This window comes from Ceratotherium simum, chromosome 1 (genome assembly GCF_057802395.1).
Source record: "Ceratotherium simum simum isolate JZ-2026a chromosome 1, ASM5780239v1, whole genome shotgun sequence".
Lineage (NCBI taxonomy): Eukaryota > Metazoa > Chordata > Mammalia > Perissodactyla > Rhinocerotidae > Ceratotherium > Ceratotherium simum.
Genome location: NC_141900.1, coordinates 52,123,930 through 52,148,785, shown reverse-complemented (window position 1 = coordinate 52,148,785; position 24,856 = coordinate 52,123,930). Strand labels below are relative to the sequence as shown.

The 24,856-nt window shown below is 35.3% G+C and overlaps 1 protein-coding gene across 4 annotated transcripts in view; it reads right to left on the bottom strand.

Moving 5' to 3' along the window:
* HDAC9 (histone deacetylase 9) overlaps positions 1 to 24,856 on the bottom strand; it is a 493,660-nt gene that overhangs the window by 36,496 nt on the left and 432,308 nt on the right. For 2 of the 4 annotated variants that reach the window (XM_014786502.2, XM_087428258.1), the window contains exon 7: positions 4,491 to 4,622. The exons of the other annotated variants lie outside the window; for them this stretch is intronic. In XM_014786502.2, the coding sequence (XP_014641988.1) occupies positions 4,491 to 4,622 (132 nt within the window). The remainder of the gene's footprint in view (positions 1 to 4,490; positions 4,623 to 24,856) is intronic. 4 annotated transcript variants of the gene reach the window in all.

Here is a 24,856-nt window from a genome sequence, read left to right as displayed (position 1 = left end):
TTATGTGGAAAAATTGTTTATATGCTGTGCTATAAATTGTTCTTTAATACTAAGTCTATACCCTTTCATAGCACATATTAGTCAAAGTTGTAAGAAATAAACACAAGAGAATGTAAAATCTCAACATTGCATTGATGGCCCTTATACAACATCATCTAACCTTAACTCTACCTTATTTTCCAGAAGATGAAAAGTTGCCTAAATTTAATATGTTAAATTTTAAACACCAATATAACAAGAAACTCATTTTAGCAAAAGTTAGATAACAACAATACAGATTGTTTATTTAACTCATCTCTTTCATCTTCAGATATAAAATTCACTTGCATTTCAACTTGTGAAGGAATTATTGCACTTATTAAAATATCTAATTAACAGAAATAGAAACTTCCAATTCTTAGAAATATAGCTAAGAGACGTCATCTTTTCAAGCCTTGGCAAATGATTTATTGAGCTCTAATCAATTCCCTATCACTTTTTACAGTTCATTCATTTCAACATTTTTCTAGGTGGCTCATCCTTGTATCTTGTCAACTCACCTCTGCACAAATGATCTTGCCTCATATTTCTCAGAGATTGACGACTTCTGATATGATTTCCACCAGTGATTTTTCTTTCTACCTCATGATTTTGTTATCCACACTTTCCTTTCCCATTTCAAAGGTAAAGCATTTCTCTTCCTCTCCCCTCTCCAATGCTAGCACATTCACTCTTATTCATGATCCCATCCCCTTTTGAGGATTTTGCTTCATCAATTACTTTGAATCTTCAGGCCTTCCTTCTCCACTGGAATTGTCCCTCTAGTCTGAAAGCATGCTAATAATTTGTGAGAAGTACTCATTCCTTCAAGACCTGGCAATCTGGCTTACTCACTATCAACTGCAAATGTTCTCTCAAACATCCCCAAATTTGAAGGCTTTTGAAATATAATCCTCCTGCTCCTTTTAACAGTAACATTCTCCACCTCTGTGTTTGTCTTTCCATCTCGCTGACTTTTTTCTCTTTTGACCAATTCCTAAATGTAGACATTCACCTAAGTTTATGGCCTTTTCCCTTTGCTCTTTCCCTAGTTAAAATCACTCAATATTGTGGCATCAACTATCATTTCTAGGCAGAATAATCTCATGAAAGTTAAATTTCTTGCTTTTTCCTCTCATAGATTCCAGCTTGAATCCCTTGGAATGCTGGACATGTTTAATCTCCCTGTATATGTATATCAAATTCAGAGTATTCCAGCATTAAATGTGCCCTGCTTATCTGTTTATCACTACCCTTGGTGTCATTCTCACTCCCTTCTTTACTCCAAATCTAATCAGTTACTAGTTCATTTCATTTTGTTCTTTACATTATCTCTCATCTACTTCTGACTATAATCACTTCAGTTTCAACCCTCAGCCCTCATTATTCTCTCACAGACTATAGCAAAAGTCTTCTAATATTTCTGAGTTGCTACAGTAGTGTCTCAAAACTTTACTCTAAACGGTTGCCAGGTGGATCACAAGAGACAACTTTCACCATGTTCCTCTGCTCCAAAATGGAGCCTAGCATTATTTCCTCCTACTGCCCGTTCTGTACTCTGCACTCAGCCAAATTTAAATCGCCTACTATCTGCAAGTGCCACTTACCCATTTGATGCATTTTTATCCTCCTTTTCCTCCATCTACTTCATTGCAGGTCCAATCCGACCTCTAAACTCAAAGCCTAGCTCAGGTACCACCTGTCCGCCAGTGAACGGGAACTCCCAATTTGCAGGCAATATTTGCTTGCCCTCCCTCGGGACATACATAACTTTCAACTTTCTATTATAAATATTTCTCTACTCAGAATTGCAGCACCAATGGAAAGAATGTGAAGTTGGTGACAGAATTTTGATCCTGCCACCTACTTACTGTGATCAAGTCACTGGTATCATAAAATTCTTAAACACATCTTGCTCACTGCCTTTCTGTCTATATATCTTGCTTACATTTTGATTAATCTGCTGTTTATCTTTGCCTCTTTCTTATTTACTTTTTTTTTTTTAAGATTTTATTTATTTATTTTTTTCCCCCCAAAGCCCCAGTAGATAGTTGTATGTCATAGCTGCATACTTCTAGTTGCTGTATGTGGGACGTGGCCTCAGCATGGCCGGAGAAGTGGTGCGTCAGTGCGCGCCTGGGATCCGAACCCGGGCTGCCAGCAGCGGAGCGCGCGCACTTAACCGCTAAGCCACGGGGCCGGCTCTACTTTTCTTTTAATGAAGAAAATAACATGGCTTTGGTAGGGAGAGGGGCAGAAAACTCTTGAATTTGAAAAAGAGGAAGATGGCAAGTGGTTCCCATATCAACTGCTGGGAAGAGAGAGGTGACATGGGTTTGGAAAAAGCATACACTTGAACCTATGAATTGGGGATGAGAGATATGGAGGTGAGGGAAGAACAGCACAGCAATTTAACTGCTATGATGTTCTCTAACTAGATAGCAAAAATAATTAGTATTAAGATCCAAACAGAGCTGATCCAAATTACATGAAAGCTGGCAGAGAAAGAGGAAGGAGTACAGGTGAGGAAAGCTGTGTGTCCAGTAGTTTAGCTCCTCCAAAGACATTTAGAGTACATGAAACATACCAGTTAAAAATATCTACCAAAGCATCCACAAGTCCCAGTTTATTGACCAGAAATGTGTCTACTTAATGCACAAGTCTCTCTTTGAATATACGTTACCTCCTCAGATGAAAACGGGAATCATTATCTCACAAAATTAAGAAGAGAAAAATATATTTCAAAAGTAAAGAAACTTGAGTAAAACTCTAGCAAATCATAACCCTTGTAAATGAGAATTAATCGTTACTTAGGTATTGAGATAAATTCCTTTGTAATTTGGTAAGAAAAAAATGTTACTATGGAAAAAAGGTTATGCTCAAGGAAAGAGATTAATAGGAAAATAGAAAAGAACATTGGTTTAAATAAATATGACCTTAGACAATAAGATTCTAAAGCAAAACCAAAAAAAAAAGCAATGTATATGGTTTTCTATTTTCTTCAAATTTTTCTGTTATGAGGGAGTCTACTCTCTCCAATTAGAAAAATCACCTATATTTATTTACATTAGACAAATGATATGTTCATTATTCTTTACATTCACTAAAACAGATTCACTCTCCAACTCCCCACCCCCACCAAGGATCACTATTATGGAAACTTACTTAAAATTTTTACTTCCTTAAATATAAATATGGTTCTTGAAAATAAGTCTGTAACTCTGGATGTAGCATTTAACTCGTCTATATATTTGATATTGGAAAATAAATATAAACTCTAGTAAAATAATTTTAACTAAATGATTTATTTAATAGTTCTCATTCCTCAAGTCAAAATTTTCCCACTAATACTTTGCTTTTGATAAACATATTAATCTGCCAGGATTGAATAGCAGACTAGACATTTATTTTTCCTAAATAACCTGTCAAACTACTAAGTCACATTAGTATTCCATACTTTTCTATCTCTGCTCCACAGTCTTCTCCATATTGTCTCCTCAAACTAGACACTATCATGGCCAAAGGAGATATAGAAAACAAATGATTTTTTTAAAATCTGCTAAGGATAAGATCTGACCTTGGAGAAATAATACCAACTGATTACATTGGTATAAGCACAATTTTCCTTGAGAATGGAGAAAAAAATGTTTGCACATTACCCCTTCTTTATTGATGCAACCAAAGGAAATGACCAGATACAACGCATAGCTCTAAATACATACTCAATAAACAGTAGTCACTATTATTATTTTGGCTACCCTTTTTGGTTCTTGTATCCCTGGGTCTTCTCTAATTTAAGACCTGGTACAACTGGGACTAGGGAGCTTTGTAAGACATCAGGTTGAATTTCCTAACCTGTTCACCCCACTACTAACCAGGCAGCTAAAAAAATAAGAACTCTTCCATTTGAGACTAGTGAAAATGACAGTCTCTTTCCCTTCATAAAAGGCAATATATCCCCCTCCTGCCATAAGTCCCAGTTCACTAGTAAACACATAAAGTCATTTATGAGTTCTGTAAATTTGTTGAAAAGTCAAGGTTTTGCTGTTCCACTTGGTTTAATTTTCCCAGATGTATTTTGTACATTCATGTCCAAGTATGGCGGAAGTGTTCTTCTTGGACCTCCCTCTGCTCGTTTCTGATCAAATTTCATTAAAAGTTATATTCTCCTGGCTGGCATTCCAAAAATGGACTGCCTATTTCTGAAAAGATGAAGGTGAGATTTGGCATTCCCTAGTTATGCCTAGATTGACACATAGTTCTGTTTTTCATTCATTTCCTGTTTAACATAGTTGGTGAACGCATGGGAAGGTTTACTAACTACTTGTGAGTTTTCAATATAATTTCCTTTCAAGCAATGTTTCTCCTCAAAATAACTTTTAATATGCAACAGGCATATTTATTGTAAACTACTTTTTTTTCATTCCTACTACCAGCATTTTTTAGTGTATGTCTGCCCAGTCCTCAATTACCTGTCACCTCAAACATTCGCTTCTTGAATGAAGTGACAACATTTCCATCCTTCCGCCTGAGTAAAGGGCTGCTTCTCCTCTCTGCCACTTTCTGTTTTAACCTGGACCGCACCTTCAAGTTGGGCTCAGAGGCTGGGGATTGAGACAAAGAAAATAGATAAAAATTAAAAAATAGAGAGCCAATTGCTCCTGTGTATAAAAAACGGCTCACCCTTTTCTTGGTCCCTTCTCATCTCAAATTAAAACCCCACGCATGTAAATAAGGCATTGACTCTAAATTAATTAAACAGACAAATATAGTAATTATTTTTATGAAATGTGTGAAATGCTTTTCTACTTCTCTAAATGTAAAGTGAAAAAGAAGTAAAAATATAAATTTTCTACTTATTTTATCTGGCAGAATTGGGATTGTTAATGGGAAGTTTAATCACTAAATATGTTCGGGTCAGAGTAAGATTTATTACACTTCATTGTCAGCCCTTTTAATTCTCTCAAGGGTGAAACTCAATAAGTGGAAAAACAGTACCCTAATGTGATTTTAGAGACTCCAGCCTGACTTCTGGTAATAAGAAGACACCTCTGTAGTATATAATTTATGTCTGATTCTGACTCCTGGAATATTTCTTTGTCAGTAGTTTTTAACCTGAAATCCTGGGAAAATATACCTGGTATAATAACACCAACCAAAGTCGAATCACTACGAATAAACCTTTCTATACATTGAGTATACAATCAACTGGAGAGGAAGGGTGGCCAAGTGTTAGAACTGAAAGTTCTGAGTTGGGTTATATGTTTCAAAATATAAATGCACATTATGCATACATATGTTACTATTTCTTTGGTTAAAGTATTCCAAATAGTGATGCTCTATTAGTCATTATTTATTAGGTTTTTAAGTAATTATACTTTAAAAGAATGGAAACACTGGATTGGCTCTGTGTAGTAGAAATTGATGATGCTGATGATGGTGGTAATGATGATGATGATCTTGATGATGATGATTACGGAAAGGATGTTTCTGATGACAATTAACATTTATACAGTGATTTCTATGTTCCACTGCTATTCTAAAATCTTTGTCAATATGAACTTGTTTAACCATAAAAAATCCATATGGGATAGATTCTATTTATACCTTGATTATATCAATGAGGAAACCAAAACACAGAGAGAGGGTAAGTAACTTGCCTAAGGTCACCTAATTAAAAAGGGATGACGCCAGGATCTGTACCAGGTAGTCTAGCTCAAGGCTATTCTTCTAAATACTGAAAACACTGCTCCTCTACCTTTCCTTATGTAGAAACACCCTTAACAACTATAAAACTGTCCTTCCAAAGCATTGCTAATCATCTACCTCTATATCTAGATATGTTATAATGTAGCTAGAATTTTTTCTCAGTGAAAATGTCTTCTTTGAAGGAATTTTATATTTTTGCCAGACTACCAAGGGTATCAAAAGTAGAAATTACAATCTTTTCTTTTTCTTTTTTTTATTTTTCTGCTTTTAGACTTCAAATATCTACACTTTAGTTTTCTCTTTGTTCTTTTCTTTTTCCCTTCTCTGCAGCTTTAACTTGACTTGAGAACCCACACATTCTAAAGTATTCTTGGAACTGGCTAGATGAAATAGAAACTTGAAAGAAATATTCAGTGACAAAAAATAAAACAAGTTAATTTTTTTTGTGTTGTACACCTGATTTTGTGCCTGAAAATACTGAAAAAGTAGAAAATGGGGCGGGGGGCAGAGATCAGGACTAAGAACAAAAAGCTCATTGACTTTGTTGTTAGCGCCCACAAATTTCCGACTCCTAGCGACCCTGTGTACAGCAGAGCGGAACCCTGCCCGGTTTCTTGAGCCATCCTCTCACCTTCTGGTGCTATATCAGACAGTGCTCCACTGCTATTCATAGGGTTTTCATGGGCAATTTTTTTGGAAGGTCATGGCCGTGTCCTTCTTCCTAGTCTGTCTTAGTCTAGAAGCTGTGCTGAAACCTGTCCACCATGGGTGAGCCTGCAGGCATTTGAAATACCAGCGGCATAGCTTTCGGCATCACAGCAACATGCAGCCACCACAGTATGACAACTGACAGATGGACAGTGGGGTTCCTTGTTGGGGAAATGAACCCAGGCTGCAGTGGTGCCGAATCTTAACCACTAGACTGCCAGGACTGCCTAGAGACTTGAAATGTTATCACTTCCCTGGGTCTCCCACCTTGAGGCAAAGAAAGTAAACAGTTTGGGGGAAGGATTAAGGTTCTTGCCAGACCTTCCAGGACTGTCAATCTGCTTCATTTTAGTGGAGAAGTCTGAATCTGAATCACCAGCATCCAATTCACCCAGGATTAAAGGTAGAAAACGGGACTCTGTTAATTTACTTAGACGTTTTTTCCTGTATGTATTTACTTTAAAATTCCTTTAAAAACACCAATTTTGCCTCTGAAAAGCTATAGGTTTATAAATATGTTCATCTAAAACCTAGAAAGGAAAGAATGAGGAGGCCCTACGTGCTAACTGTATTGGTATCCACTGTCACCTTGCTTATAACCCTAGGACAAAAATCACCGATTCTCAGACTTTGATCTAGACATGACTTTGTGATGACATCTAATGGATTAATGCTACAGATTGGCTGTCCAGACGGAGTGAATCAATTGACTGATCACTTTAAAAGGTGGAGTAGAAAAAGCATTTGTTTTGAGTGGGAAGATGTGGAGCTGAGTCCACATGGCACCACTTCACAGCTCTGGGATTTTCAGTGAAACTCTAGTGCTTTCTGAGACTGACTCTTCATTTGTGAAACATGAAAATCTAACACGTCCCTTATTTCACCGAGTTGTGGCCACCTGATTAGATACCTGAGGATAACTGTGAAGATCTGGGTGAATGGAAAAGAGAAAAAAAGGTTTATGGCATTTTTGTTATTGCTACTACTACTGAGGGATACACACAGCTCTGTAGGAATGACAGAGCCAGGACTGGATCCCAAATCTGATTCTCAGTCCAGTTCTCCTCCCTCTCCTAACATATTGCACCAGCTGGGGCCAAGTTTTTGCAATCAAGACAAAAATGTGCCAACAGCTTGGAAAAACAGCACATGCCCTTTAAATATTCTACATAAAACCTAGAATTCCATAAGCTTTTCAGAAAAAAATGACTTTAGGTCAGCACATAGCTTTCATTCCTATGTCTGTCTATTTGAGAATGAGCTGGATATACAGCTCTTAAATTTTTTTCAATGGTCAACATAAAAAAGTGAACACCAAAATAGAAATGAGAACTGGGTTCTGGTCTTGCATCTATCAGCTACTAAAATCAATAATCTTGAATAATTCATAGTCTCACTGAACATCAGTTCATTCATGCAAATCAGTTATCACAATACCCTTGTAGTGCATGGAGTAAAATAGACGTGCATTTAAATGCCTGCTCCACGCATTAGCCATTTGGCTTTGGATGAATTACTTTATATCTTTAAACCTCAGTTTCTCACATTAAAATGGGGATAGTTTTTTCTGTTTTTTCCTCCATTTGCCCTAACAGATTCCATTTTTCATCTTTCTCTGAGCCCATGGGGCTGAATCCTGGGGTTGCATCACTCCGGTACTTTGCTGGTTGGATTTCATTTGGGCTTAACCTACTAGTAGGACTAGGTAGTGGTCAAAGGATTAAGGAGGAGGGAGGGGCCATGGTATCCTATGCTCTGTCTACTCCAGTGCTGCACCACTGGCTACAGCTTTGTCTCTTCCCGATTTCATCTCCCTCTGGAGACCTCTGCTCCATGGCTCCAGCTTTCTCAGCACTCTAGGAAGATTACTGCCTCTTCTTGCATCTTCAGCCCTGGGGGTAGGAATGGCTTCCCAATGTTGCTATTTTCCGGGTGCCTCAACATCTGTAAGCAGCTGTAAGTAGTCACTTCTTAAAAGGATATGACCCATATTGTGTAGGTTCTGTTTCCTGCCAGGACTCTGATTATCACAGTCCTACATATTTTGGAAAGTTATTGTAGAATCAAATGAAATAATGTCTAATAGAGGATAAACCAGTGTCTCAACCAGAGAAGATTCTGACACCAAATGACATTTGGCAATGCCTAGAGATATTTTTGATTATCAGTATGGAGAGTTGCTACTGGAATCTAGTGGGTAGAGGCCAGGGATGCTGCTAAACATCCTACAATGCATAGGACAGGCCCCACAACAAAGAAATATCTGGACCCAATTGTCAATATTAACAAGTATGAGAAACTCTGGGGTAAGCAATCAGTAAACGGCAGTTGTTAATAAATGCACTACACTGGAATGATGAAAGGAGATGATGATAACTGCTAGAGATTTTCCAAGACGACTTAAGAGAGTAAGGGAAAAAGAAAGCTTATCAGAGATCAGGGAGTGCTCTAGGTAGCTTGAAGATATTATATATTTCAATACATTTTATACTTATAAAGTTATTTTAAAACATTTTTAATATCATTGATATTTCCAAAGAAAGCAAAGCTAGTCAATTTCTATTGGTTATAGAGATATGCAGAAAGATGTAATTCTCAATTTGGGGAAGGATAATATTTGAGGCATTGTGATATTTTTATCTTTATCAATTGAGAACATAGCTTTTTAAAAACTAGGACTCACTGATATCGTATAAAGTGCAACAAAAATTTATTTTCTCAAAATATACAATATACAACTTTTCTAAGTAAAGGTCCACATCCATTGGTTCTAACAAAAATGCTTGCCTGTATTTCGATACTCGTTTTGAGTCACCAGAGACATTACTATCTCAGCAGTGAAGACCAAAGTTGGAATGATAGATAACCATCATTTAGTCCTTGCAATGCTTTATAAACTCACTCCTAACATTTCAGAAGCCCACATACCAAAGCTCAGCATGATATATACCCAAGCAATAGAATTAATGACCTATTGTGCTGACTCAGTTTGCAGTTAGAGTTAATTCCATTTTGAATGCTCTGGTCTCTCCACAGGCTGAAGATTTCCATTCTGGTGACTTACAAATGGGATGCAAATCCTCAAGAGCCCAGAAAGAGATCACTAACTGGGGAGACATTCTGCTTGTATTTGAATGTATTTCATGCCTAGTTGCACTAATTGCCTTTCTATTTTTACCCCACACCCATCACTCTCTACATCTCAATTAATCACAGAAACAGAAGGCAAGCTTTTTAGTGTGTGTGCCCATCTGAATGCATTTGTCGGCTGAGATGAAAACCTTACATGAAAATTGATTATCATTATTGAAAACAATTAATATTTAAATAAAGAGGACAAACTAAAATCTTTTTCTCTTTTCACTTAAAAGAAAATAAAGTGGACAAAAGGAAACAGAAAACATGTGAAGAATGCCTCACGAACTAAATGTATTTCAAGTTTTTCTTCTCACACTGATCTCCATTCTCCATGCAGAATGAACATAGGAGTGACAGGGTATGAGAATTAACAATAGGAAAGAAATAACAAAGTTAGGTAGTAAAAGCACAGGTTAAAAAATTAGGGTTCCAAGGGACAGTAAGTGACTTGTCATTTCCCTAGGAGATTGGTGTGTGTGAGTGTGTATGTGAGTGCAGGGGTGTTATTTTCACACACGTACACACACAGACACGGAAACTAGCTTCGGTAGAAGCAAACAGGTCTCTGACACAAGTAGACCAGACTCAGATTTCAATGCTAACTTTTCATGTACTAACTGTAACCTTGGGTGAGTTGTTTGATCTCTGTGAGTCATTTTATCATTTATTATAGACCAGTAACAATGCCTACCATACATCATGGTGGGAGATTAAAGGGTGGAATAAAGTTCCTAGCTCAACTAGGGGGCTGGCACAAAAAAAGTTGTTCAATAGATAAATGTTGAATAAATTAACATTTAATGCAGTCCACATACAAGACTAATGAACTTACATTAAAATAAAACACATAAACTAAAAAGATAAGTAGAAGGATAGAGGGCTACAACGGATCTACTCCCTTTGCCTAGTGCAATGTTATCTACAACAATAACAACAAAAATAACAATAGTCCTTTTCTGATCTTTTACTCAGTATATTCAAAATACTTTTTGGTTAATAATTGACTTTACATATTTTCCTCACTTTTTTTACTTGCCTATTTTTAATTTCTATTCTATTTAGTTCTATGTCTTAAATATCATCTACTAAGAAAGATTGCCTACTGTATGCATTTTGTCTCTGTTCACTTTTAATGCTAAATTAGGAATATTCTTTAGACTGATAATTTAGACAAAAATTCAGCACCACATATGGTGGCATACAGAAGTTCTTCATTCTCATTGGAAATGATCATAAGGATAAAAGGAAAAAGTTTCCATTGAGTAGTTGTTCATAAGGTTATTAATTAACATCATCAATTGTCAATCAAGATTAAGTACTAGATTAATAAATGTGTCTTTATACTAATATATATTCAGGATATTCAACAATTCCACCTGTAGTGCATATTTAGCTCTATAATCACAGGTGAAGTTCAGGCCTCTATCACCAGCCTCAGATCCCTTCTCTGGCGTTGTCTGTTCTTCCCTGCGCTATTAGATATCTGTCAGTTTATCCACCAGCCTCTCTCTCTCCTGGATTTCTCCTGCTATCTCCCACCCACAGAGCTACCTGAAGAGCTGCCATATTCTAACACTCTGTCTCTTGGAACCAAGCACATACAATGAATCACCCATTCACTCTAGTCTGAATGTCTTTTATGAAGATTAGGTTTCAGGGAATAGTTCCTGCCCAAGTCACTTCTCTCTTTTAGTCTAGTACTGTAGTAATCTATGCCATGTGTGAACTGTTCAATCAAATAATCATTACAATTAGGAAAAGGCACTTTGGAGACTCAGTAAATTCTCTAATCTAGTTGATCTAGAGATATAGGTTACTCTAATTTTAAAAATTCATAATTAGACAAAGGCTATGTATTTTCAAAATTAGCATTCAGAATAATACAATAAATCTAACACAATTTATATATTTTTTTGGCTTGGATAATACAAATCTTTAATGTTATGAGTCAGATTTTATATATTTTGAAATTGAGGAGCAAAATTTCTAATCTAACTCTAATAAACTTTTAACAATAGTAATTCATATATAAAAGTTTTTTAAAAATCATTTCTTTGGGAATTTTAGCTTCTAACAACTAGCCACATTTATGGTAATATATGAATGCAATTTCCTAGAGAAATTATAATATTATTCTTCATGATTCAGAAATACTATCGTAGCTATCCATCCATCCTCTTATTGAGAATATACCAATTATGTCTATTTGTTAAAAGAAAATTATTCTTTTTCAAAAAGTATATTGGTAAATATAACTCATGTTACTCAATTTACAGTGTGGTCTTCTGAAAAGTGTATTTTATAATACACTTAATATTTTATAATAACACATTGCTTTCTTCTGATTATGTAAGTCATACATGTTCGATATTTCTAGAAATGAGACAAATTGAGTACACCCTGCTAAAATGTTTCTTTTGTGCTTTGTATGTAAAAGTATTTGAAAATGAGAATCATTTTATATTTATGATTATATCCTGTTTGTTCACTTAATAAGGTATTATATAGTCTTTTCCCAGGCAATTATATATTCTTTAAAATGATTCCATTTATTCTGTTTTTCACTTAGAAATCTATTATGAGTCTTTTTTCAAGCAATAATATATTGTTTAAAAAAATACACTACATGGATATACCATACATTATTTAGCCACATTTACATGTGAGTATGCAATATTTTATTTAAGCATCTGATACCATTGGGCACCGAGGTGATCTACAATGTTTTGCTTTGAAAGACAGCACAGCGGCACACATCATTGTGAATCTATATGTGCAGTTGTGAGTACGTCCATCAGTGTAAATGGGAATTTAATTCTTAGGTTCCTCACATATGAAAGCAACAACAATCTTTTTATGATTAGAAAAAAATACCAACGGGCATACAGGGCAAAGAGTATTACAGAGTCCTGGGAAGCAGCGCAGAGCAGCACTGGAAAACAATATGGAGGTCCTGGGTAACAGGAGTGTGGTCTAGAATGGGAGGGTTGTTAGCTCTGGGTGGGCATTTTCCCTTAGTATCTGTGGATGCTTCATCTCCTGAGCCAGAGCAAGCACCTCTGAATCTCAAAGGCCCATGACAGGGCACTCAATTTCCTCAATCTAAGAGCAGTACTCTGTGCTGAATCTTGTTTCTTTTTCCTCCCCAGCGTTTCTCCAGAGTGCCTGGTGCTCAGCTGGTGTAGTCAGCACTCAGTGAAAGTTCATTGAATGAATGAAGGAATGAATGCACAAATTGCTAACCAATCCTGTGTTTTTTAATACTAGGACAAAGAGAGGAAGAAATAACTTTTCTTTAAATTTTTATGACATTTAAAGTACAAATTACTATTTTTAACAGATAAGATACTTTAATCAAACAACGTGATTCTGGACAGAAACAAGCTGTAATAAGTGATAAAATATTTCATCACTTTTTATAGTTAAAATGAAAACTTTCTATATAGTTGGTTCCATTGTTTAATCAAATTCAATTAAGAGCTATTAAATAAGAATATTGAGAACCAAGGTTGCAAGTTCCATGAGGACCAGGAACGTGTCTAGTTATGTTTCCATTGTTCATTCAGCACTTATACAGTGCCTGCTACAGAGAATAAACCCATTAGTTATTTATTGAATGAATGAATCAATGAATTGGAAAAGGGGTATGTTAAGTGCTGCAGTAACTTCGTCAGAGAGAAAATAGAGAGCCTTTTTCTCCTAGGTATTCATGGTCTAGCAAGAATGAATAATAGACTGTGATCAATGCCCTGTGATAGGTAGAAGCAGAGCGTTGCAGCAGTAAGGCAGATTCATTGGCCTTGAGGGGAAATCCTGGGGGCTGAGTGAGATTCTGACAGGCAGAGGTGGGAGGGAAGTGCAGTTCTGTACAGAGGAAACAACCCTGTCCAGGGGAAGGTGCTGGCAAGTTCAAGGAATGGAGATTAAACATGCTAGCTGCGTGGGGAAGGGATACTAAATAGAAGATAGGGCTTCAAAGATAAAATCAAGTAAAATTTAGCTAAACTAAGCAATACTAACAGAGGCTATTCAATCTGTATCTTCAAACTCCCTTTCCTGGCTTTCTTCTCAGCATGCAGACTTGCTCAGATCTTTCCCATTCAAATAAAAATAAGCCCTCCTGAGATAAGATATTAATAGCTACTATCTGCATTTATACTTTAATTCACAGTCAAGTTTTACGTTTTTTTTAAGTAGCCTTCTACTTGTCGCCACCACTTTCTAACCTCAAACCACTGCAATATGGCTCTAACTCTCACTGTTTCACTGAAATTACCTTACCACACAGCACTCAGAACACTGAATGCAGTAATTACTTTTGTGTCTATTCTCAGTACTTAGCAACTACATAGACTCATGGTGGATCTCAATAAACAGCTGTTGAACGAATAAATGCATGCTTGCATATATCCAAGCATGAAAGGAAACTTACATTAAAAGGCTGGGTTTCAAATATTGTTGAGAAGAAAACTAGCTGAACTTCAACTTCTCTAATTTCTAAGAATTTCATGATGATGAACGTTATGGCAAGAGATCTTATAGATCAGACATGGAATGCAAAAGGAATTTCATTTTTCTGGCAAGCATCAAAAATACCATGTTTTGGAGTCAAGGAAATCCATATCCCACACAGTCTAGAATATCTTCATATGTTAACTCCTTTATATGCTTTAATTTTTCAAATATAAAATATTTTATTTACCTAGATAGAGATAAAATTTGAAAAGTAATATTTTGAAAATATAGCAAAATTTTGAATTATCACTTCACTAAAAAAAAACAGATTAGGAGCATGTTTCAGTCTTCTTCAATCCAGTTTCTAAAATATTTTTTTTAACCTAAAGCCTAAAGGTTTAAAGTCTTGCTTCTGAACTAGTATTACATGCTACTTAAATAACATGCTGCTTTTGGGGGGATCTGAATTTACAGATGTATTTACATCTTTTTTTCCTAAAAGGAAAAAAAGTTCTAAAGTCTCCTCAGTTCTAAAGTCTATACTTACAAATAAAAATTCAAAATTACTCAATTCTGCTATTAATCTTCTTTCAGTAATGAACTAATTCCTGTCTATGCATGAAAAAATTTTGCCATGTATTTTACAGTTTTATTTACCTACTCTATAAGATGTATCTTTTATATAATCTTTTAAATAGAAATGTCATGAAAAGTAGTTTTATTTGTGGATGTAAACCTTTTCACAGATTTTCTACCCAGACACTTATAAGAGCTACAAGTATAAACATAGATGTGAACTGATTTCATGACAGGGTGAGGACCATTTTAGTGGGTGAGATCCACACTGGGGCAGCCCAGTATGTGATAGGGACACATGCCAGGACAGCATGCAGTTCCTCCCAGAAAACAACCTTCAATCAGGATTGTATGGTCCAGAAAATTAATACCTATGGCCTGATAACTCCCTGGCTATCACCATAAATCTAACCCTTATTGACTTATTTGTGATCTCAGCATAAAGCTCACCTGGTTACATTCATGAGTCTGGAGTTGTTCTCCAGTCTTGACTCTGCCACTGTGTGATTTGGGTAAAGTATTATTCAATGTCTCTGTGCCTCAATTTTCTTGCCTGCAAATGTGGACAATAATATCCATTCTCCTGACTTTAAAGAGTTCAGAAGTACTGAACAGAATGATATACAGTAAATACAGTAAACCATTATCTAATTTTAAGTGCCATACTTTCTTCAAATATATGACTTTCAACTTTTTGTCTCTAATGTTTATCTGAAAAATTTTAGTTCATTCCTATAAAACTATAAAATCATTCTCTAGCTTGTTATTTCATTTGTTTCCTTTGTTTTCTCTGACACACCCAGTTTATGGCCATCCAAAAGTAGTCACTCAATCTCTTTCCTACAAAATATTACCGCAAATTAAATTCTTAAAAATTATTTCATAAAGAATCTCCTTATATTTCTAAATACCTGAAGAGATGTATACTAGCTCCTATTTTATTCTATATATTTATTTATTCATATAAGAGAAATTTATTCAGTGCCCATTATAAGCTCTCTGAAGATGCTGGGGATACAACACCAAAGCTATAGATACTATTGCCAAGGATTTCTTAGCCAAGTAGAGAATTTTACTTTTAATACAGAGATATACACACAGAGATATGTCCAGGTATATTTGAGCATAGATATTTGGCATAAAGAATGTAGCGAGTATTTAGGGTGGCCTGGTGAGTGAAGGGAAGGCACCAAGTAAAGTTTAACAGAGGGTAAGTATGTATCAGCTGAACATTTAAAGATGAGTCTGAACTATTTGAGCATACACTTTAGGGAGAGCAAGAACCATTTGGAAAAGCAGGTGTGAATGGCTTTTGTGAGTGTGAAATAGTTGCTACTGCTAGGCCAAAGGGGTATGAGGTGGGAAAGTGGGGAAAGGTAAGAGAGAAGGGTAGAGAGGAAAGGTGGGAGGAGAGTTTGTGCATGCCCTGGAAGGACTTGAGCCTTGCACATAACAGAAGAGGTATTAAATGATTCTTAAGTAGGAGGGTAGGAAGACTAGACTTTAATTTTAAAAAGACAGAGGGTTGACTGGACAGGGGTTTGAGAATGGTCAAAAACTGGAATGGAGATTGAACTAAATGGGTATTGAACTACAACAGACAGTATGCTGAGAAAGAGGAGGTTTAAGAGCAAGTAACGATGGAAGTTAACATCTGATGAGATGAAGGAGAACCAGTAGCCCAGTGTGCCTCCCAGATTTATGGATTAGGTGACTATGTAGAAAGTGGTTCCATTAATCTCTTTAGGGAATCACATTGTTCAACCTAGTTTTAGTGGCTTTTTGGTCAATCTTGTCATGTACATATATATATATATTTTTTTTTTCCTGTGAGGAAGATCAGCCCTGAGCTAACATCTGATGCCAATCCTCCCCTTTTTTTGCTGAGAAAGATTGGCCCCGGGGCTAACATCCGCACCCATCTTCCTCTACTTTATATGGGACGCCGTCACAGCATGGCTTGACAAGTGGTGCGTCGGTGTGCTCCCGGGATGCGAACCTGCTAAACCTGGGCCACTGAGGCAGAGCACGCGCACTTAACTGCTACACCACTGGGCCGTCCCCTACGTATATTTTTTTTAACATTTACTTACTGCTACTTAGAACTGTTATCTGCTTCAATATAATTTCAACTCTAGGTGTAACCGCTAGTCTATTTGGCCCTTCAAAACCCCTCAGATACATCCAGTTGCCATGTATCAACAGGACTAATGACAAAGGGTCAGCGCTGACTTCTGGTCAATAGGAGTTTGTCCTCCATCCAGCTCAAATGCCACCTTGCTTCCTGTGCTTCTTTCCCTGTTTCAAAATTTCCAAGACATTTGAGCAGGTCTTGTTATTATTTATTTTCCTTTGCAAGTTTTGATTTTGTAAACTTTATGGTTTTGGAATGTTCTTGGTAATTCACTTCTGCCTTAATGAAATCCACAGCTTAACTTTATTATCTTTATCATAAATTTTCTTTATAATACATATTTATAAGGAAACACTGTTATCTATTTCAGACTGATGTAAAAGGCAATATTTTGCCTCTGGATTTATTAAGGTCACCCCAGAACCCTTCTCTAGACAGACCTTCAGTTAAACACCTTCTATTTAGCCAACTTCCTCTGGATGGTTGTCTGGATAAATAAACCTCAAACAAACGTCCAATAAAATGGTAAAGATGTTGTAAGTCAAAGTATGCTGTAGAAAATATCAGCCTAATAAAAATTCTAAGTAGTCGTGGTAGGCAGAATAATGCCCCCTGCCAAAAATGTCTATGTCCTATTCCCCAGAACTTCTGTGTGTGACTATTACTCTAGCTGGTAAAAAGGGAATTCAGGTTGTAGATGGATTTAAGGTTGCTAATCAGCTATCTTAAAGATGAGATTATCCCGGATTATCCAGGTGGGCCCAATATAATCACAAGAGTCCTTTAAAAATATGGAAGAGGGAGGCAGAAGAGTGAGTGTCAGAGTGATGCAGTGTGAGAAAGACTCAATTAGTCATTGCTGGCTTTAAAGATGGAAGGCGGCCACAAGCCAGAGAATGCAGGCAGCCCCCGGAAGCTGGAAAAGGCAGGAGATGCAATAGCCCCTAGAGCCTCCAGAAAGGAACATAGCTCTGCCGACACCTCAGTTTTAGCCCAGTGAGACCAATTTTGGACTTCTGACCTCCATTACAGTAAAATCATATATATGTGTTGTTTTAAGCAAGTTAGTTTGTGGTAATTTATTACAGGAGCCATAGGAAGCCAAAACAGCAGTCTAATGAATTCCAAAGTTGCCACTGCTTTGGAAGTCTGAATATTCTGAAATACTGGTTCTGACTAGATGAGGTTTTACTGTGCTATATTGTTATTGTATTATTTTTAGGTAAGGAAGTAGGATATTAAAGAAAACTATTAATGATATATGCCCATCACTTAGCAAAAATATCAAGAAAATAATTTACTTTAATATTTACCACTTTATCAGATTTGATGTTCTATAAAAGGTAAAGATTTTATTAATATATTTACTTATTTGTAAAATGATCCAAAGAAGAAAAGAAAGACAAAAATATAGCTTTTTTCTTTTCAATTTTTCTGTTAAAATTCCATAAGGGTGTAAGTTAAGGATCATTTATTTTAACCCTAAAATGCTAAGAGTACTTTGTATATATTAAATAGCCATGATAAGCAAGCAATTTCCAGAACTCATTTAAGTGGGAACATTTTACTTTTTTTTTTTCAGATTCATTTGAGATATTAAACTATTAAGCCAAATAACAACTGTATGATAAGGCCCATTTCTAAGAACACTTTCCCTTATTAGTGCAATGTAAGTAAACGGAGGGGGGGGGAAGTTTAAACCTCCAATTAGCCACTTTCAAAATGTAGATAATTACAATATTTTTGCTTTTATATATGATCTTTATGGTATGAGATACGATTCCTGTCTCCTACAACTTAATCAGCTAAATATAAAATGTAAACTTCCATCTGGTAAATTAATTTAACAGACATAACTGTGCCCCACCATAACTCAAGAAGACACTGAGGAAAACCATTGAAATGTTATTTCCTTTTCTTTAGAAGAGAATTATGTACAATTTCAGCATGCTTTGCATTTCTAAAAGTTAAAGTCAACAGGGAGGTATCACTATCCTTTACATGAGGTTCCCATGAGAAAATCAACAGCAAAGTACAGAGCTTGTGCTGTTCTTCATGAGACACTCCATAATACTGCCTTGGCTTTAACCAGAACATATTATTTGGCAGCTAAAACCTTTAATTAGAGTTGTGGTTTGAACAGATTTTCACTGAATTTATGTTGTATAGGGACTCAAAGAATAACACCATTTTTCTAACCAGTTTATTCTATTTCAGGTGGTTTAAATGTGGTACTTGAGCTAGGGGTGGAAAAAAAGAGAATGTTGCTCTGATTCTCATTTTATTGGCTTTAATTATGAGTCAACATTTCTGAACGAGTGCTAACAGAAGTAAGACAAGAACGGGAGAAGAATGAGACCTTCCTTTTAACAAATATTTACTGAACACTTGCTCTGTGCAAGGTAAGTTGTATACCAGGCATTATGAAAGAAAAAATACAACTAAAAAGATGATTCCTACTTTAAAACAAAGAAAGCTAGTGGGGGAAAAGGTCTTAACCTAGTAACGGACTGGACAAGAGGAGAGAAAAGATAATGGTGCCAAAGTGGAATCCAATGGTCAAACCTGCATAATGGGGGGAGAGGTATTAGCAGAATGGAGGAAATCAGGAGGAGGAGCAAGTCTTGAGGTGGAAGATGGGAGGGTCAACTTTTAAACCTGGTAAGTTAAGATAATCGCAGGACATCTTGGAAATATCAGCCTGGAGTCTATAAAAGGGTTGAGAATTAGAGATGTGGATTTAGACCCCAAATGAAAGAACTTAAAGGAAAAACACGAAGATGGCCCTGATCAGTCTGTTCATTGTATGAATGAGGAAGCTGGGTTAAATCCTACCACCAGAGATTCCTACTGATTATAATGAATAAGAACTAGAATTAAAGACTTGAAGATGGTGATGATAATTAAAACATGGGAAAATTAAAACGATGGAACAACATGCAGAGAAGAGACAAATGATCTTTAGAAATTCCACGTTTCATGGGCTGCAGATATAAAGGATGCAGTAACGGAAATAGAGAGGAAAAGCAGATGAAGGGAAGTGCAGCACATAAAGTTAAAATTTAAAGAAGGAAGAGTTGGTCAGTGGGGTCAAAAGCCAGAAAAGATAAAGAAAAAGGAAACCTCAGAGAAATTCATTGATTTGGGGATTTGTAAGTCCTTGGTGTCCTTTGAGAATACTGATATAGAAAAGAAAAAGTTGCTGAATCAGATGGTACACATTTCTATAACATCATAACCTAGCAGAATAACAAATAGAATAGATGCCCAATAAATGTTATTCTGAAATCAATCATATAGATAATGATGGAATAGGCTCAAATTTTAAAAACAAAAGGAAGATGGAAAAAACTAGAACAATTTAAATAAATTTTTCTTTTTAATTCATTTTTTTTTTAGGAGAGGGACAGATTTTGAGTGTTGAAAACATTACAGAAGGAGCTTGTTAATTGGAAGACTTAGAAGATGCTTGCATGGGGGGATAACTGAGCAAAATCTCTTAGAAACAGATGCTGCGCTCCTTGAAAGCAAAGATGGTCTCTTAATCAGCTCTATGTGCTTAGAGTGACTACAATTTCTGGACCAGAGTCTTGCTCTCATTTCCCTCTTCTCCCATCTTATTCAGCAAAATTGAAAGGGGCAACTTTGAAAACTACCTCTTTCTCTGGAACAGCTTAAATTAGAAGATTGCTAATGAAACTCTGAGAAGAAAGACAAAACTTAAGAACTGATCGTCCCGGTATTTTTCATCCTTTGCAATCTTCATTCTGTGAAGTACCAGAAAGGCAAACTATACTCAGAGGACGATGTCTCCCTTGATCACCCTTCTCAATCTATGAATTTCTATTCAACCCGTACTTACCTTTAATTTTCTTCCAATTATAAATTAAGCATATCCAACTTTTTAGACTATACCTTTTAATATTGCTTCTACCAACAAGTTTCAAAAATATTTCCATCTAATCAACCTAAAGTTTCAACCTTTAAAACATACCGAGATTTTTTTAAAACTCAAAAGTTCACTGTAAACATAGAATTCTTGATTTTGTCTTTTACATTCTCCTCTTAGAATCTGCACCTTAAGAGAGAGAAGAGACCCACTAGTCATGGTCTTTCCTCATGTGGCAGCACCTCCATTTCCTTCTCTGATGAAATATTTTCCTGTGCTCTCATGTCATTCGTCTCTAGGATTTATGCAGTACCACCTCTGGATTATATGATTTACTTATTTTTAAACAAGTGAAAGGTATTATGATGTTTCCCATACCAATGCTTGAAATATCCAAAATTTCATTTCTCTTCCTACCTTCTGTAGCACAGAGATCTGCATCATTGGATTCTCCACCTCCTTACCTTCTTTCCTACCCTGGAGTCCTCTCTGAGATTTCTCACTTCTTTAATTCTCTAAACATTCATATTCATGTCCTCCCTCCCTCCCTCCCTGCCTCTCTCTCTCTCACACACACACATACACACACACACACACACCCCTTTCTCTTCTAAAGGGCTCAAAAACTCCCAAACCTTTTTAAGTTTTCTACGTAAGTTACTCCTAGAAAACTCCACTTCTGAACTTCAGTCAGTTTATCTTTAATTTTGTTTTGTATGTCTTATTCCCATCTTTCATCAGTCTAATCAAAACACAATTCATTAACTTTCTTCTCAAGCCGGAAGGAATTACTTTCTGCAACAACTTTACATCAATTGATTTTATCATTCTTTCCATCTCTAGTGAAATCTACAGTGCTATGCTAATACCCACATGGTATGGTGTCAGAAAGACTGGAATTAGAATTCCACCCCTGTTGTTTACTAGCTGTGTGAACTGGATACATTTACAAGCCCTCTGAATGTTAATTTTGACAAAAGCTAGTTAGCTAAACTCTCTGCTTTCCATTCTCTTCTTTTATTCAGATCAGCACACAATAATGAAGAGACATCTCTCTAAAGCTTTTACTGTTTCATGTTAATCTCACACATAAAAAAGTACTGCACTGATCTCTTTACTCCTCTTCTTACACTAGGTTTCAAGAGAGAGTGAATTCCTGCAAACCGTGTCTCACACGTGCTTCCGTGATCAGGCACTACCCTATCTAGCAAAAGTTTCTCTCATTGCTGCCTGAAGTAAGTCCTCCACCTTAAGATGCTCACTCTTCATCACCTTGCCTTTTTTGCTTCTCCCTAACTCTCCACCTACCATTGCTCAGAAAATACTATGAACCCATTCTCTCCCTAAGACTTCCCTCAACGCTCAAGCCTTCACTCTTTGCTTATAAAGCTCTGAAGAACTTTTAAAGCATTATCATCTTAATCATATAATATTCTATATCCATATCAAATCTTTTGGGGAATAAAGTGGGTAATGATTAAAAAAACAATCAAATGAATACCTGAACAGATATGCCTCTATTTGTACTTATTGTATGCATTTTCACAAATAGACTAGTTATCTTGAAGGCAGAAAATCTGTTTACTATATCATCTGAATCAAAAACAGCATAATACTGAGCCATAACAGGAACAGAGAAAACAGTTCTGGAGTTTAAGTATAAATTTTATACTTTTGCAAATTATAAAATCTTTGAATTCTGGCATTTATCCTTAGGAATATTTCACTATTAACATTTGTCCACTCAAGAAATGTCATACATGTCCATTATTTCAGTTTTTTTCCCTGTTCCTGGTAAAACTGCAATGGCAATCTTGTAATTTAGTTATTTATGCTATGCCACCCTTAAAGGAATTCGAAGATGCTCTCAAGAAATGGCATAAATTAAACTGGCAAATTTTTAAAAAATAAAGTGAGCCAGGATAGGTTAGAGTCCAGGGATATAGACATCTTTTCATTCACTGTAGTTAGGTTTGAAAAGTGAAATAATTTTTACAGAGAGAGTTTAAAACAGAAAATACACTGCTAGAAATCTATTCTATAGAAGTAATAAGCAATTTGCCCAAAGATGAAATTTATAATGTATACTGCAAAATTATTTTAAATACCCGACACAAGAAACACTTTAAATGTCCAACATTAGAGGACTAGAAATAAATTATAGTATAGATGTATAATAAATTATTATTTACCCATTAAAATGACATTGGATATTCATATTGGATATTAAAAACATCAAAAAGTGAATGTAATATTTATGGTGCCAACATAGAAATTACAGGTGTTTCTATTTCATTGATTTATATAATTTTTCTGCAATTAATGTGGATTCCTTTTTAATAAAAAAAACACAGTAAAATCTGTGTTATAATAAGTCAATATGCGAGTACGGAAAATCTCTGTGTAGGCTAAGGATAGCTACTTCAACTGAGCAAACTGAATAGCTTAGTTTCTGACAGTCAGAGCAAAGGAAAAATATAAAGAAATGTATAGTTGCAGTAAGTAAGCATATTAATTCTTCAAGACAAACATTATTCTAGTAATAAATCCAAAGGGAAATTATTTTACATGTATGTATATGTAATGGTAATGAAAAACATAATGAATGTACCCTTAAGAAATAGTTTCTAAAAGCTGGAGAAATATTCTTCATATTTTTTTCTTATAACTACATTATAAACAAACAACAATAAATTTAAAAAGTATAATAGCTTCTATATGGAATATTTAAACACATATAAAGTATGTATATTAGTTTTTATGCATCTACAAGCTTATCTATTCCCCTAAAGAAATCTAGTAGATTTGGAAAATAATATTTTCTTGTATAGTGACTGCAAAGTACCATATTTTGGCATTAATTTTACATTTGAGTTTCTCAGAATTCTGTCATTGATCAATAAATTAGCTCTTATATTGATTGTGGCAAACATATTTGGAAGGTCCAACTTAAAATGATGATATTTTACTTCCAGAATAGTTTATTTAAAAAAAATGTTTATGTATTTAGATGTGGAAAGAATACATCAATTTGTGGTTTAAATAATTTGTTTTCAATGGAAAATGTCTGTAGTAGTTCACCTTATGAAGAATAATCCAAACTCATGGTATTTCTAAAATTTTTGAACATTATTCATCATTAGACTGAAGTTAAATTACAAATAGTACAATCCAAATTGTTATAATTCACTACTTTTATTAGGATGGATCAACATGGTGCTTTAAATTCAGCAAAATTGCCTTTTTCAATGATACTAGACACCACTTACTTACGTACAAAACATAGGGATTGAAAGACCAGTTTCTGAAATAAAACTCCCTGTCTTCAGATCTGGCATTGCAGTTACTGCTCATATAAATAAAACGATAACTGAGGAAAATTACTAACCTCTCTGTGACTGTTCCCTTGTCTATAAAATTGGTGAGCAATATTAAGATGTATTTCAAGGGTATTTGTATGAAGTCAATAAGATATATAGACAAGATGCTTAAAATGGTATCTAGCACATAGTAACCAACGTTATCTATTACTACCACATAAATCTAACTAGCTATTAACATTAATTTTCTTCAAAATTATTATTTAATAAACATATTTAAAAATATATATTTAAATATTATTCCTGCCAGTAGTAACCTCAAAATCCACAGATTACCCATTTATTTGTGACCAACTATCACAGCAAAGTAATTTGCTGCTCTCCTGTTTATCAGTATTTTACTGCAGAGCAACACAGCATCTGAAGTAGATTAACACCATCATCATGTAATTAATCATTATGCTCTTCTTAATATTACATTCCTTATTCCCAAAACATGATTTATAGCACAAAGTTCTCAGTGCATTTCTCTGGCAAATATTCATTTCATAAATCTTCCATGATCATCTTCCATATATGTTTCACAAAATAAGGGAGGTGTATGAATCTATTGTGTTGTAATCGGCATTTTAAAATAAAGTAAACAGAATATAATAGGAAAGAAATGATTATACATGATAAAAGTATTGTGAATTTTTATTTGCTTTTCAGATGTGTGTTTGTTCCACGTTATATAGTAGTTGGTCATAGCCAAAAAAATTTGAAAGACACTGATATATTACATAAAAATACTGTGAGCTCCATTGTTGACTCCACAAAAATAAAACACAAATCCTACACTGAGTAAATCTCATTATTATAAAGGGGCAGTGTTTACATGGGAATAACACAGGTAGCAAGGGCAAATTA